Below are 13,892 nucleotides of genomic sequence, written 5' to 3' on the forward strand. Positions count from 1 at the left end.
GCCCTCGCCTGGGACTACTTCCGGTGGGAGTTGCATTCCACCTGAGGCCGGGGACGCGGCCTACCCACTGGGCCCTGCAGAGGTGAGGTGCGGCGGGAACTGTTGCTACCCGGGGCGACGCGGCAGGGGCCCTTCTGCTTCCGGCGATCGGCGGTGAGTGCCTGCGCTGCCCCCCCGGCTGTGGCGGAGTCCTGTGCTAACTGGGCCCCGGACCGGGAGCGGTGGGGCGAAGACGGTGCCATCCCTGACTCCCCCCCCCCTGCCTAGTGGACGGGCGAGATTGGGCCTACGCCCCCACGGACGTCGGTGTCGTTATCTGCGGCACTGTTGGGGGGGGGGGGGGAGGGATACAGATCCTGTCCCTGCCGCTGCCGCTCTCCTGGGACATTACGGACTGCGGCCTCGGACCCAGGCCTGGATCTCCATTGGGGGCTCGCCCCTTGCACTGGGCGGTGGCCACGATCAACGATCCGCGCCCGCCACGCTGTGACCCCGTGGGGGCGGTGCCGGACCCTGCTGTTGCTGTGGGGCTGTGGTGCTCCTGGCCTAGACACCCTGCAACCCCCCTCCTGTCTGGGGTGCACGCATACCTCTATGCGAGAGGGGCTGAAAACGGCACAGAGAAACTACCACGTGGCACACAGTCAGCGGAGATAACAGGTGCGACCCGCTGGCTGATCTCGTTGCTGCGCCGCGGACGTTCCCTGTGGCGGCGCGGTGAGGTGCACCTTATGGACATGATATCCCTGCCTGGTCTACACCCGCTACGGCGTTTCATCTCTGCACAGGACATTTGCTCATAGACTAGCTGCAGAATCGGCTCCTTTTCGAACCTGAGATTTGCAGTGCTTGTGTTGTGATCGTTCCTCCTAACTGGGCTGGCTAACCCCACCATCAGCGTACCGGAGACATTCAGCGGTGCATTGTGGATCTAATTTCCATGGAGTTGTTCTGCCTTGTCCCGCCGGTGGGCCTCCCATTGAGGGTGGCGTAGCGAGGCCCTCTGGAACGCACCTCTGTCTGATCACCTCACCGTCTCCCATGTTGGTGGGACCTAAAACGAGAGCTGTAACAAGCAACACGCAGGTGAAGGGGAAAATGGCGAAGCAGGCTGACATGGACCAAACCGCCTCCAAGCTCGACACGATGTTGGCAGCTATGGAAAGACTGGAGGAATCAATGCAGCTGACCCGCGCCTCCTTAGAGACTAAAATTGATAGCGTGGCCATAGATATGACGCACCTCCGAGCTGACCACAAAAAGCTCTCTGAGAGAACGACGACACTGGAGACCGCAGTAACAGAGCTGTCTCCCAAACTCACCCAGATGGATAAACACGTGCAAGACCTCCTTAACAGGGTGGAGTTCCTGGAAGATCGTGCAGAAGATGCGGAAGGGCGGGCGAGACGGAAAAACATTCGCATCGTGGGCCTGCCGGAACGATGAGAACCCAGAGAAGCACCGGAACATATGGAGCGGTGGCTCAGGGATATTCTCCCGGAGGGTACCATCTCGCAGCACTTTGTTGTGGAGCGCGCTCATCGCTTTCCGACCAAACCTCCCCCAAAGGGCTCCAACGCTAGGCCCATGCTCATCCGCGTATTGAACTATCGCGATCGAGACACTATTCTGCGTGAGGTCAGAAAGCTGTCAGAAGTCAGGATCGACAATGCAACAATCATGTTCTTTCCAGACTATACAATACAGGTGCAGCGTCAACGGCACTCCTTTCTGGGAGTCAAGCAGTGACTCCGCCGCCTAGCTCTCAAATACTCATTACTGTTCCCTGCTCGCCTACGAGTTGTGGCCCAGGACAAAACACACTTCTTCAATACTCTGGTGGCCGCTGAATCCTGGCTTGACTCAGGCGTTGACACGGAGTCTGGCGGGATGCCCCCGAGGACACGCAGCAGCGGAGGAGCTAGACGGCGCCGACGCAGAAGACCCTCGGCGGCGAGTTCAGTACACCCGGAAATTAATGTGGGCCCTACCCCTGAACACCGACATGAGGAGCAACAGGAGGCTATCCGCAGAGTGGCGGAGATCAGCGGCTCGCTGACGGAAATCCCAGCCCCAGGAGCCAGCCCTGAGGGTCTAGCAAGTGACGACGAATATATATACGGATTGCCCGACTCACAAGGGTCAGCCGATCTCCCAGATGTTACGCCACAGACGGCTGATTTGCTCCACTGACTTTGTGACAGACTTGCTGGCCAACAGTGAGATTCGCAAAATACCCGCCTGCGACCTCTGTGCACCTGCGCTACTGATGGATGAGGGAGCTGCTGATGGTATTTTGCAGGTGCTGTAGCGAGATCTGGACTCGAGAACTATGGTTTGGGCACTGAGTCTGCCGTTGGTGCCCTGCTGTGGATGATCCTGTTACTGGTGAATCCCGGGTTTCTGCGGAAGGTGCAGATGTGCCATCCCCCAGCGGTAAGTGCTTGCCCGTGACCCGTCCCCTGTGGTGGCCGGTCGCCTGCCTCTTGGTCTGCACCTGCTGCGGGGAACTCTTGCTGCTGAAGGGCTACACGACAATGACTGCCTGAGGTGGGGGGAGTGCACCCTCACCCTATCTTCATGAACCGTTTGTACATTTAATACAAAAGCTCAGTGAACCCCCCCCCTTGAACTTACGAACAGTTAGTGTCATTAGAGTGTTTGGACGACGGCATGTTTCGCCGTCGACCTTTTGGCATTGTTGTTCTGTATTTCATAGTTATGGGTCTGGTGCGTATTTCCCTTCCCTCTGAGGTGTGCTGGTGAGGTGGTGTGATTATGTGGTCCAAACGCTGTGCATATTGTGACAATTTGGTCTGTTGGGATACTGCTTGTGGTGCTGTGGGCGGGCGTTGGGCCTGGGAGGTGGGGATATGATGACGAAATGACTGCGATTAAATTTTGCACCTGGAACGTGCGTGGGATGCACCCCCCCTCACGACGTTATCAGGTATACTCCTATCTCAAGTGTCACCAGGTACAGATAGCGCTGTTACAGGAGACACACCTGACAGACATAGAGGTGCATAGTCTGCGCCGCCGGTGGAGGGGGCAACTATATGCCACAGGTTTCTCGGCATACGCGCGGGGCTCTGATATGGGTTCGACCGGGGGTCCCCTTTGCTCTCACACACAGCAACATTGACGAAGAAGGTAGAAATGTGCTACTTCAGGGCAGACTAGATGGGCAACACATAGTCATAGCCTCTATTTATGTTCCCAACATTGACCAAGGGCGATTCCTTACTCAATTGTCGACAGCGTTGGCGTCATGGCCGGGAGTGCCACTTTTGCTTGGGGGCGACTATAATTGTGGCCTTGATGTTACACTGGACAGGTCCTTCCCCCCTTTGGCAAATGCGACACTGCATAGTACATCGAGAGCATTTGCTGATTGGGCGACGCAATGGGATCTCTTTGACGCCTGGCGCAGCCTCAATCCCAACACGAGGACTTATTCATACTACTCGGGCGCTCATGCGTTACATGTCAGACTCGACAGATTCATGTTAACTAGTGACCTACTACCCTTAGTCACTGACTCCTGCTACTTGGGTCGCACCCACTCAGATCACAACCCACACACACTTGACTTTGCCTGGGAACGCCCACACCCACCGATTCCCACGTGGCGCCTTCAGCCGGATGTTTTATTAGATGCCCCATTCCGGGACCTGCTTTCGACTCGTATTCTACAATATTTTGAGGATAACACAGATACTGCATCCACCCCACAAGTTGAGTGGGATGCCTTTAAAGTAGTCATGAGAGGTCATTGTCTGGGAACGCAGGCGGGACTAAGGCGCCAGGTGGACAGGGAACTGACACGGATAGAGTCAGAGCTACTGACAGACGAGCGAGAAGCACTTAAATTACGCAGCACACTCGGCACGCACACATCACGCTGGGGATAAATCTGGCAGACTGTTGACTTGGCTGATAAGGAAGGACACCCAAACACTACCGGTGTTGTCGATCCGCACCACGCAAGGCACTGTGGTCTACACGCAGAGGGCTATACATGAGGCATTTACGGATCATTACGGGAACCTGTACTGTTCCCGTTTGAGAGCCACTGGGGCTGATATCACGGAGTACTTATTAGGCCTACCGTTACCGACGATCACTAATGCACAGTGCGAGGAACTGGGCTCACCATTCACAGCGGAAGAACTCCGCGCCGTTATATTCTCTCTCTCAAACGGTAAGACCCCAGGCCCCTACGGACTGCATGCGGAGTTTTATAAGGCATACTCTACCATTCTCATCCCTGAACTTTTACGAGTGTATGCGGCAGCAGTACAAGATGCTGCCCTCCCTCTGTCCCTGAATGAGGCAAATGTGATCTCACTCTTGAAGCCAGGCAAGGACGCACTAAACATGGGGTCCTATAGGCCCCTTGCCCTGCTTAATACAAACTATAAAATTCCAGCATCCGCACTGGCCCAGAGATTGGCGCCTCTGGTCCCTACACTAGTACACGCAGACCAAAACGGATTTGTCCCCACCTGCAGCACATCTTATAATATCAGGCGGTTGTTTCGGGTGCAGAGTCTGGCTGTGTCTCGGTGGCCCCGTTCGGGGTGCGTAGTTCTCGATCTCGAGAAAGAGTTTGACTCAGTGGAATGGCCCTACCTAGCGCTGGTGTTGGAAAAGTTTGGTCTGGGTGCAGCCTAACTTCGTATGGTGGAACTCCTTTACTCAGTTCCCGTGGTGCGTGTGCGAACGAACAGGCTTTTTCTCGGACCCGATCCGTGTTCGCAGGGGCACTAGACAAGGGTGTCCCCTCTCCCCCTTAATTTTTGCACTCATGATGGAGCCACTGGCGGCACAGCTACGTGCTTCTGGCGAGGATTGGGGTATTCCATTGCTTGATGGGATACACTCGGTATCACTGTATGCCGATGATCTATATTAAAGACCTAACCTGCTTTCCGCACGTGCTCACGGACATATTCAGTAACTTTGGCGAAATGTCGGGGCTACGTGTTAACTGGGCGAAATCAGGTGTATATTCTTTTGCGGCGAACACCCCTGAGTGCGAGATCACGGTGATGGGCGAACGGCTCCTTTGGTATCCAACGGTTTTTCATTACCTGGGAATCCAAATTTACCGTGACCCCGCCGACCTACTGGAAGGCAATCTCACGAGAGCAATATCATCACTTATGGCTCAAGTATCCTTTTGGAATACTCTTCCGCTAAATGTACCCAGCCGCATCGCGCTGGCAAAGGCGATCGCTCTGCCCAGGTTGCTGTATTACTATGCGAATCTGCCGCTATACGTCCCGGCCCGCATCTTTCGCGACCTGGAAACTCTAACTAGGCGATTGATCTGGAACAAGGGGCGTCCCAGAGTGGCGTTAAAAACCCTTTATGCTGCAACAGAGAGTGGTGGGCTGTCGGTCCCTAACCACGAGCTTTATTACCTAGCTGCGCAGTTGCAATGGGTTACTTACTGGCTGAGTGGGAGAAACTTGGGGGATACGGCCACGGCAGAGACAATCATGACGGTCCCACAGATACATGCGCTGTTTTCATCCCTTGGCTAAGACCCACACTCCGGGCCAGCTACACCTTGCGGTAGCGAGAAAGTGCTACATGAGGAGCTTGAAACTCACCGCAGCGACTAAACCGTATGCGCCCAATCTGCCACTGCTGGGTACGCCTTGGGGTTCCGGAGTGCTCACGACGCCTGTACTAGACAGCTGGGGAGCAGCCGATTTGGAAAGTCTGGGCGACTTGTTTGTAGAGGGCGCATTGCTCCCTTTTGCGACACTAGCGGACAATACGGGACTACCGGCCGGACAATTCCTGACTCATGCAAAGCTTCTACATACAATGACGCGGGCCTGGGGACCATTGGCAGAGGAACCGCCAACACACCTGCTCATTCAATACATGCATGTGATGGGAAATGGTTCCCACATAACATACTGGCTCGCTCAAGCACTACACGCGCACACACAGTTCTCCCCTCAGCGCCTGCGAGACAAATGGACAGCTGACAAAGGCAGGGACTGGACTGACAGAGAATGGGCACAGATACTAGCTGGGGCATTACATATACCGCGCAATGCACGCTTCAAGATCATACAGTATTTTATTGTGCATCGAGCGTATTTGTCTCCAGAAAAAATGAACCGATACTTTGGGCTTACTACATCAGTGTGTCCCAGATGCGGACTTGTGGATGCGCAGTTCCTACATGTCCTCTGGACGTGCCCTTCACTACAGACCTACTGGACTGCAGTATCAACTGTCTTGGCAAAAGCGACAGGGGGCACCTTACCGAATACCTGGGAAGCTTGCCTATTGGGTTTATTTAAAAGGACAAAGCAGACGAAAGTCCAAGCGAGATTCTGGGATCTGGGGCTGATCACAGCGAAGCGCCTCATCACTAGACGCTGGAAGCATAGTATGCCCCCCCCAAGCGATACAGTGGCGTAACTCATTGGACAATTGGGCGAGAGCGGAGAGTGTGGCGCTGCATAGAGAAGAGACGGCGGGGCTCCGGGTGTACCCCATGGCGCTGGACTGGGATGGTACCCTGCAGAATGGCATTGTATAAACATTTATACTTCTCTTTCCATCACCGCTGCTAATACAACTTTCTTCCCCCCCCTCCCTCTCTCCCCCCCTCTATGGCCCCCCCCCTCTCAAGGAGCCCCCCCCCCTCACATTTTTTCACACACAAGACGGAGCTTACAACTTGCTCCTTCCCACAGACGTGAGACACTGTGGACCTACTCCCCGCCCACCTCGAGGACACCACACATACACACACGATTGTTGTTAGTCACCACCCAGTCTTTTGTTCCTTGTATATTTTAGATTGTTCTTTATATTTAATTGTTTTAAAATGAAGCTTTGGATATGTGATACACTGTCAATGTGATCAATTCCTTTCGTTTTACTGCCATGGCATAGCCTGTGCTCCGAATTGAACAAGTCTAAGATATGCGGTCACGAAACAGATTTTGCTTTCTCCATTGTTGAGTACTGCCACTATTGATCATTCTTCTTTCACACATATATCTGTATTATACGACTCTGTCATGCTGTTTAATTATGTTACTTTTCTCTTGATCCTTGCTACCATGCCCTCTCGTGTGTATGACTGACTGCACCGACCTGTGGCAAATATTCTGCACTACAGCATAATTTATTATTCCTGTTTACATATGTGTAATGTGGTACAATGACACAATGCAATAAACATATTCAAACAAAAATGTTAGAGGTTCTTGGGGATTATCCATTTGCTGAAGTGGGAATTGATTAGGTTGCTTATAAAGGAGATATATTCACCACCAAGGGTTTGAATACATCTTTAGACGAGGATGAAACTTTTACAGGTTTTAATAAGTTGCCCACATTGGCTGATAAGGTGTGCTCCTTGGTTGAGTCAGGCCATGAAGGCAATGGAGGCTGAAAAATGTGAGATCTGAGCAGATCAATTTTTGTCTAGAAGAATTAGTTCTCAACACTTCTCCTTGGAGGGTCCAAGAACAATGTAGGCTATGGATGTGCAAGTCTTATAGTATGACGATCTATGACGGGCTTAATTATACTTCCCCACCACAGATTTATGAAGAAGGAATAAAGACTTGTAGATGTACATTTCCAGTACTATGTAAAAAAAAAAACTTTGATCATAAACAATATAATTATAATTCAAAGAAGCTCTTCATGTATGACTAAATGGAACATATGCAGCTACTCAAATACACATAAAAGTGATGTCGCCGGCTAGGGACAGCAACTGTCTATTTTAAATAAGTTGACAAAATACGCCGAAAACAGGTCATTCTCACAGACAATTCAGTGGTAATATGGTTTTGAAATATATATATATTTTTAAATTACAATCAGGTGCCTTGGCAGAGAAAGCCCCTGGAATCTCCGGACAAGCTCAGGTGCGTTTTCGGAAATGTTGTGAGCTGCTGTTACTTCATACTGGAAACAGAAGCTTGTTCTTGGAATGTGTGGCCCATCTGAGAGATCTATGAAGTCACCACATCTAATAAAAAAGATAAAGTAGGTCAGTAGGGCACATCACTTGGCAACGGTAGCTTCACTCATCAGAAGTCTGATCTGAAGACTGATTTGGACCAACAGTTATACGAGAAATGCACAACTGAAAGAATATATTAAGCTTTCTCATAAATTACTACTACTTTTCTCTAAGAATAACATTAAGAAAATGAAAGGGGAAATAAATTCACAAATATGGTATGCAATCTTTTTGAGAGGGCTTAGATAAAACTCAAATAAATTTCAGGTTTTGATCAAATCATCATCTTTTCTGAAAAGTAGGATCCTTTCTTAAAGGATGGCAACCCATTCACAAATATGTTTGATGTTAGATCTACAGTTGACAATGCCGATTAATCAGGACTAGCTTTTTCTCACAATTTTTTAAATGTAGGAAGTATTAAAGTGGGAACCTGTGGGGTTAGCTGTGATCACCCCAACAGTGGGGCCGTAGGATTGAGTGATGCGGGAGTGCCTCACACGGGGGGGGGGGGAATGTCATGGCAGATTGTTTTTCTACTGCTGTATGGATCGCCTCTTTGATTTGGATTTGCCGGCCGCATGCCCCGAAATGGGTTGTTGGCATCATGGCTGTGTCAAGATCTGCGTAGAGTACTGATATCTGTGGAATTGACTTGGTGCGCTGTGTGTGTTCGTTTGGGGGGGGGGGGGGGGGTTAATCGACTGTAATGCTCTTTGTAGGCAAAAACTCAATAAACATGTTTAAAAAAAAAATTCTGTCTGGGGTGCGACGATTCATTGACGCGCGGTGTGGCTTATGCAGACGTGTAGGCTGAGAGCTATTTCTTTAAAGCTGACTGATCTAGACTTCTTAACTTTGCTCCTCATATCTTTGTGAGGTTGCCCCAGCTTTCCCTTTCAGCTGGAGGGTTAGCTTTTCGTACTATTAGCACGCTGTGCTATAGTGTTCCTTTAGGTCTGTATGATGATCTAATTGCATTGATTTGTTACAAAACTCTTTTGTCTCTCTTTCTAGCCACTCACTCATGCTCATCTAAATGAGAGGTTATTGTGAATTACCTTCTTGTGTAATGATTTATATTTCAAAACTGTGACTTTGTATGACCTTTACATTTCATTACAAAGAACTAGATAAAGATAAGTGAATAGTAAAAAAAAAAAAAAAAAAGGGAAGTATTAAAGTAGTGTTCTGTATTCTGGAATTTTGAGTTCATATCTTAGTAGTACCTTTAAACCCTTTCATGGCCAGGGAATTTACAGGCAATTATGTCTGGTTTTTTTGTGTTTTTAAACATTGGTGTTAGCTTGTTTAAACACATGTACCTCTTATCTCTTTGTGCACCCATACAAACTGGCAAATTCAGGGCTATGTTGGGGGGCAAGAACTGTATCAGTACCTCACCGCAGGAAGATAATATTTGGACATATTTTCATTTTTGCTTTTTTTTTTTAAAAAACAAGTTTGTTGCATTTCGCAAATAGACAAACATAAATCCCAGAAGGTGAAACAATTAAATGTTGCCCTGAATGTCGAGGTCTGCCAATACCGGATATGTGATGATACAAATGTACAATCAAAAGATTATTTTATTGCAAGTCAGACCCTCCCTTTTCCTGACTGGCTGGTAGAACACACTGAACATAATGCCTGTAAGAGTTCTGCAGGGAAATATCCATAACAAGGTTTTATCCCCATCTTTGTTTCCTTGGGTCTACCCAGTGCGGGGGTGTCCAACATGTATGAGATTTCAGTGGGCTTAGTGTGGTCACAGGCGATAAACTGAGTGCAATGTATTTGGGAAATTTGGAAAGCAACTGAATGCAAAGTGCCGTTTACGGACCTGTCTTTTGGTCGGAGGACTGACCCGCTGGGCAATATAGAAACATACCACAACAATAGATTTTCAGCATCAAAACAGGCTTCTTCCACTGGGTGCCAGTCCTTTATCAGCCTTCCTTGCTAGCCAGTAGAAGACACTGAGCATGACTGTCAGATTTTTATCAATTGTATTTAAAGAACAGTAACTCACACAGCCTCTCACAAGCAGGAACATATCCCTGCCAAGACTTAACCCCGACCAGTGTTCCACTTTGACTCATGAGGGTGGGTGTGTCAGACATGCATGGGCTATCAATGGGCTTGAGCATGGATCGAAGCACTAGACTTTAGGTATGCTTTTATGGATCAGCTTCCATAGGGTATTTCTGCAATGTTTAGGCCCAGGGTCAGGGTGGACAGCAAAGATAATCAAGGGTGATGTGGTTTATATAATTCTCAGCACCTGATTACCCAGGATGCCCTGCAACTGTCACAGTACTGGTTTAAAAGAATATCACAATTATTTCCATTTTCTGTGACAGAGAAGTGCAAACTTTCTCAAAAACTGCAAAAGTCCCATACATCCAATGCTCCAAGACGTCTCATAAAAATAGTACCCTGTGTGTGTGAGGGAGCTCATTTTACAAGACAGGAACAGGCCAAAATCATAACTGTGTAAGGACCACATTAACAGTCCAATGACTTCACACAGTCTCGCTTTTTGCCGGTTTCTGTCCATTACAATAGATATACCCACACATGAGATACTGTCTTACTGCAAGTTAGCTTTTATGCTGCAGTGTTGTCTTGTGTACCATTGTTCATTGAAGTGGCTTCCCAACACTTCAGAAAATCTCTGAAAATGTTACATCAGATAGGCTATAGAGTAGAGTTTAATTATCAGCGTTTAATAATGAGACATGTACATACATTACTTTTTTATGTGAAATAGAGATTTTCTGCGATCTCCGCATGGTATGGGGTGCCTGTGGTATGAGGTGTCCTAGTCCTTCGCCCACACGTATTGGATATGCATTGCACAGATCGGGCCTTAAAGTGTCAGTCATTTGCAAACATTAGAAAATAAACTGTTGCACTCTGCTGAGGGGATAGCATGCTAGTGGTTTGCAGATATGAATAGCTGAATGAGGAACATACTCTTTAATCGCTTTAGCTATATCATAATTACATAATCTCTGTAAATTACATGTGTGTGTGCATACAGAGCACTGTACACAACCAAGATAATCTGAATTTGGCTTTACACAATTTGAGCTTTCATTTTCAACGTGTGCATGCAAAAAGCATTTCAAGCCCAAGTTTACTTATTTTCATACATCTAAATAAACAGATCTAATTAAATAAACTTCTTAAATCAACCATTACGCCAAACATAAACAAACACTGATAAATATAAAAGAGATTTTTTTTTTGTGTTATAGTCTAATGTGGTAGACCAGTGTGGTCACTTGTGTTATTCATGATGCCTACTTCTTGTAGCCTTCCTTTAGCAGGGGAAATGTTGCTGGAGATGCGGTGTAATTACAGTGGTTCCGTTGTAAAGTTTAGTTTCTCAGGTGAAATTGTAATGTATCAGTTGTGCTTACTGTACTCCAGTTGTTTAAGTGTGGAATATGAGCTTGTATTTTGTAGTGAAACCAGATGTGTTATATAGGGAGCTCTATAATCCTGTAGTAAAACTTGTAAAGAAAATGGGAGCTAAACTTGAAGTGCTTTCCGTGTAGTGGGATTGTGCTGTTAATATCCTGCTGAGGCGATGGCATTGTACTGAAGTTGGTCAGTAGAGGTTTCATTTGTTATTGGATGTATGTGACTGCTGTGGAGTTGGAACTGTTGTTTACTTAGAGTTGTGTTGAAGGTGGAGCTGTGTTGAAGTTACTGAACTGGAGAGGATGTGTGTAGTTGTGGTGGATTTGTGTTGACGTTTTAGAGCTAGAGTTAAGCTGGATTTGTGCTAGAGTTGAATTAGAAGCAGTGCTGTGAGTGACTGCAGATGGATTTGAGCTAATTTAGGAACAGGAAATGGTGGTCATGTTATGCGAGCAGGGTTCGAGTAGTCAAGTTAGCGCGACAGAGCGGCAGCTGTTTTGACATAAAAGCTCTGGAGTTGTGTTGAAGATGTTTCTAAATGAGAATATCACTTAAGTTGTTGAAATGGAGTAATGAAATTGGTTCGGGGTTCTGTTGAAGTAGTGAAGTTTAAAAGGGGTATTCGTGAAGATGTGCTGGAATTTTGAGAAAAGATATGTAACTGTAGCATCTAGGTTGGGTGGGTGGCGTTTCCTTGGAGTTAGTTATTTTTTTCCAGTGACCCAAGCTCCATGGGGCCTCTGTTTCTCAAATGTCAACAGGTAATACGAATTTAAAGAAAGAAGGAAAAGGGGCGAAGAATATACATTGAAAAGGATGCAGATGAAGTCATGTAACTGGATATATGGCAATACTGGACTTATAATGGAGAGGTGGTGTTCAGTTGGAGTTTCTTTGTAGCCAGAGTTACTGTTTGCTGAGGGTTTGGGGTTGTTTAACTTTGTAACTGGATTTGTGGTTTTGGAGTTGTTTTAGTTGCATTATTGCGGCAATACTTTCGGTGGTGGGAACTGTTGTGCTAGATGCAGCGGGACGTGGGGGCAGCAGGGCCTTCAGGAAATAAAATTTTTCCAACTAATAGATTATACCCCAGTATCCTATAATGGAACAGCAGATGCACACAGACAAAACATATAAATGTAAATGTACAGGAATTTATATAGCGCAAATCACCGAGCGGTTTCTAAGCGCTTGTTTAGGGAACCCATCCCGGTATTCAACCTGTGAGATAACCCCGGCAGGGTATCCGCAAGGTGAAAGCCAGGCATCCCGCCGCGAGGGGCCATTGTGGAGATTAAGCAAGCTATTGCCCAGAGTCGCAGAGTGTGAACCCATGAATCGAGTAAGCACCGGAGCGAGAATTGTCGAGTCCATGGACATTTTAGGACTCAAGACCCCGCCGAGCCGGGAATTGAACCCTGGTCCCGGGCTGACCTCTGCTTCCAGGTCTGCCTCCTCTAACCAGTGAGCCACACTTCTCCACCACAACTATAACACAAGTACTAGTTTTAACTCGGAGACCCCTTGAATAGTGGATGCTTACCCTGACACCATAAAACAGATTAAGCTTAAACGTCTCTAAAGAACTTCCAAGGAAATGAGTGCATGCCTACCTGTATACATTGACGGTTCCTTTTGGGTTCTGAGATGCTTTCTCCTCCACCAAGGTAGATTTATACCTAAGTAAAGATATTTAAAAAGGTTAGCTGAACTTTTTCCTAGTAAGCCCACAGGTCAATCATTTCTAAGGTCCCTTACTATTCTCTGGCATTGTACCAACGAGTCACTGCGTCAACAAAACAGAAATTATCACTACATTAATTTAGAGAATTATAATAATATTTAATTTGGTGTAACTAATTTAATTAAGGTGAGAGTTAATATAAAATGTATTCAAATGTAGAGGTAAGGCTTACTAATTTAATTAGGGGTAGTGTTTTATTTAGATTAAGAAGAATTAATAAACAGTTTAAAATATTTAACATTATAAAGAGTCAAGGTTAGCATTATGTTAAAGATAATGTAATGAAAAAGGATTTTTAATTAATTAACAGTTATGGTTAGCAGTAGTTCATGCATTCTTTTTTAATTGGAATAAAATTAAATTGAATACACCAAACATGCAAACCCCAGGATAAAGCCAGCAACAGTGTCCAGTTAAAGGTGTCACACAGATTAACAACAATGAAAGTCCAGCACCCATGGGCAGTGACCGAAACCACTAATGGAAAGGTGTCGAAAAACAAATGCACATTTTCCAAGCTGAATGTTAGGGTCTTAAATGATAATTCTGTAAAGTCACCTATTGAACTATTTCTATCCTCTGAATATCAAATGCTATACCGTCGTCATGTTTTTAGCAATATATTTAGTGGTGAAGCAAACACCAAGTGAACAATCAGTGAATAAGTACAGTTATTACGTTGATCCATACAGAACTTCT

The 13,892-nt window shown here is 47.0% G+C and overlaps 1 protein-coding gene across 1 annotated transcript in view; it reads right to left on the reverse strand.

The window, feature by feature from the left end:
• Positions 1–13,892, reverse strand: part of MRPL39 (mitochondrial ribosomal protein L39) — a 114,635-nt gene that overhangs the window by 21,917 nt on the left and 78,826 nt on the right. Inside the window, exons 7-8 of the mRNA XM_078658364.1 lie at positions 13,063–13,128; positions 7,870–8,023 (exon numbers count right to left, since the gene is read on the reverse strand). Coding sequence (XP_078514490.1) covers positions 7,870–8,023; positions 13,063–13,128 — 220 coding nt within the window. The remainder of the gene's footprint in view (positions 1–7,869; positions 8,024–13,062; positions 13,129–13,892) is intronic.

Source organism: Lissotriton helveticus, chromosome 8 (assembly GCF_964261635.1).
Source record: "Lissotriton helveticus chromosome 8, aLisHel1.1, whole genome shotgun sequence".
In the NCBI taxonomy this organism is placed as follows: Eukaryota; Metazoa; Chordata; class Amphibia; order Caudata; family Salamandridae; genus Lissotriton; species Lissotriton helveticus.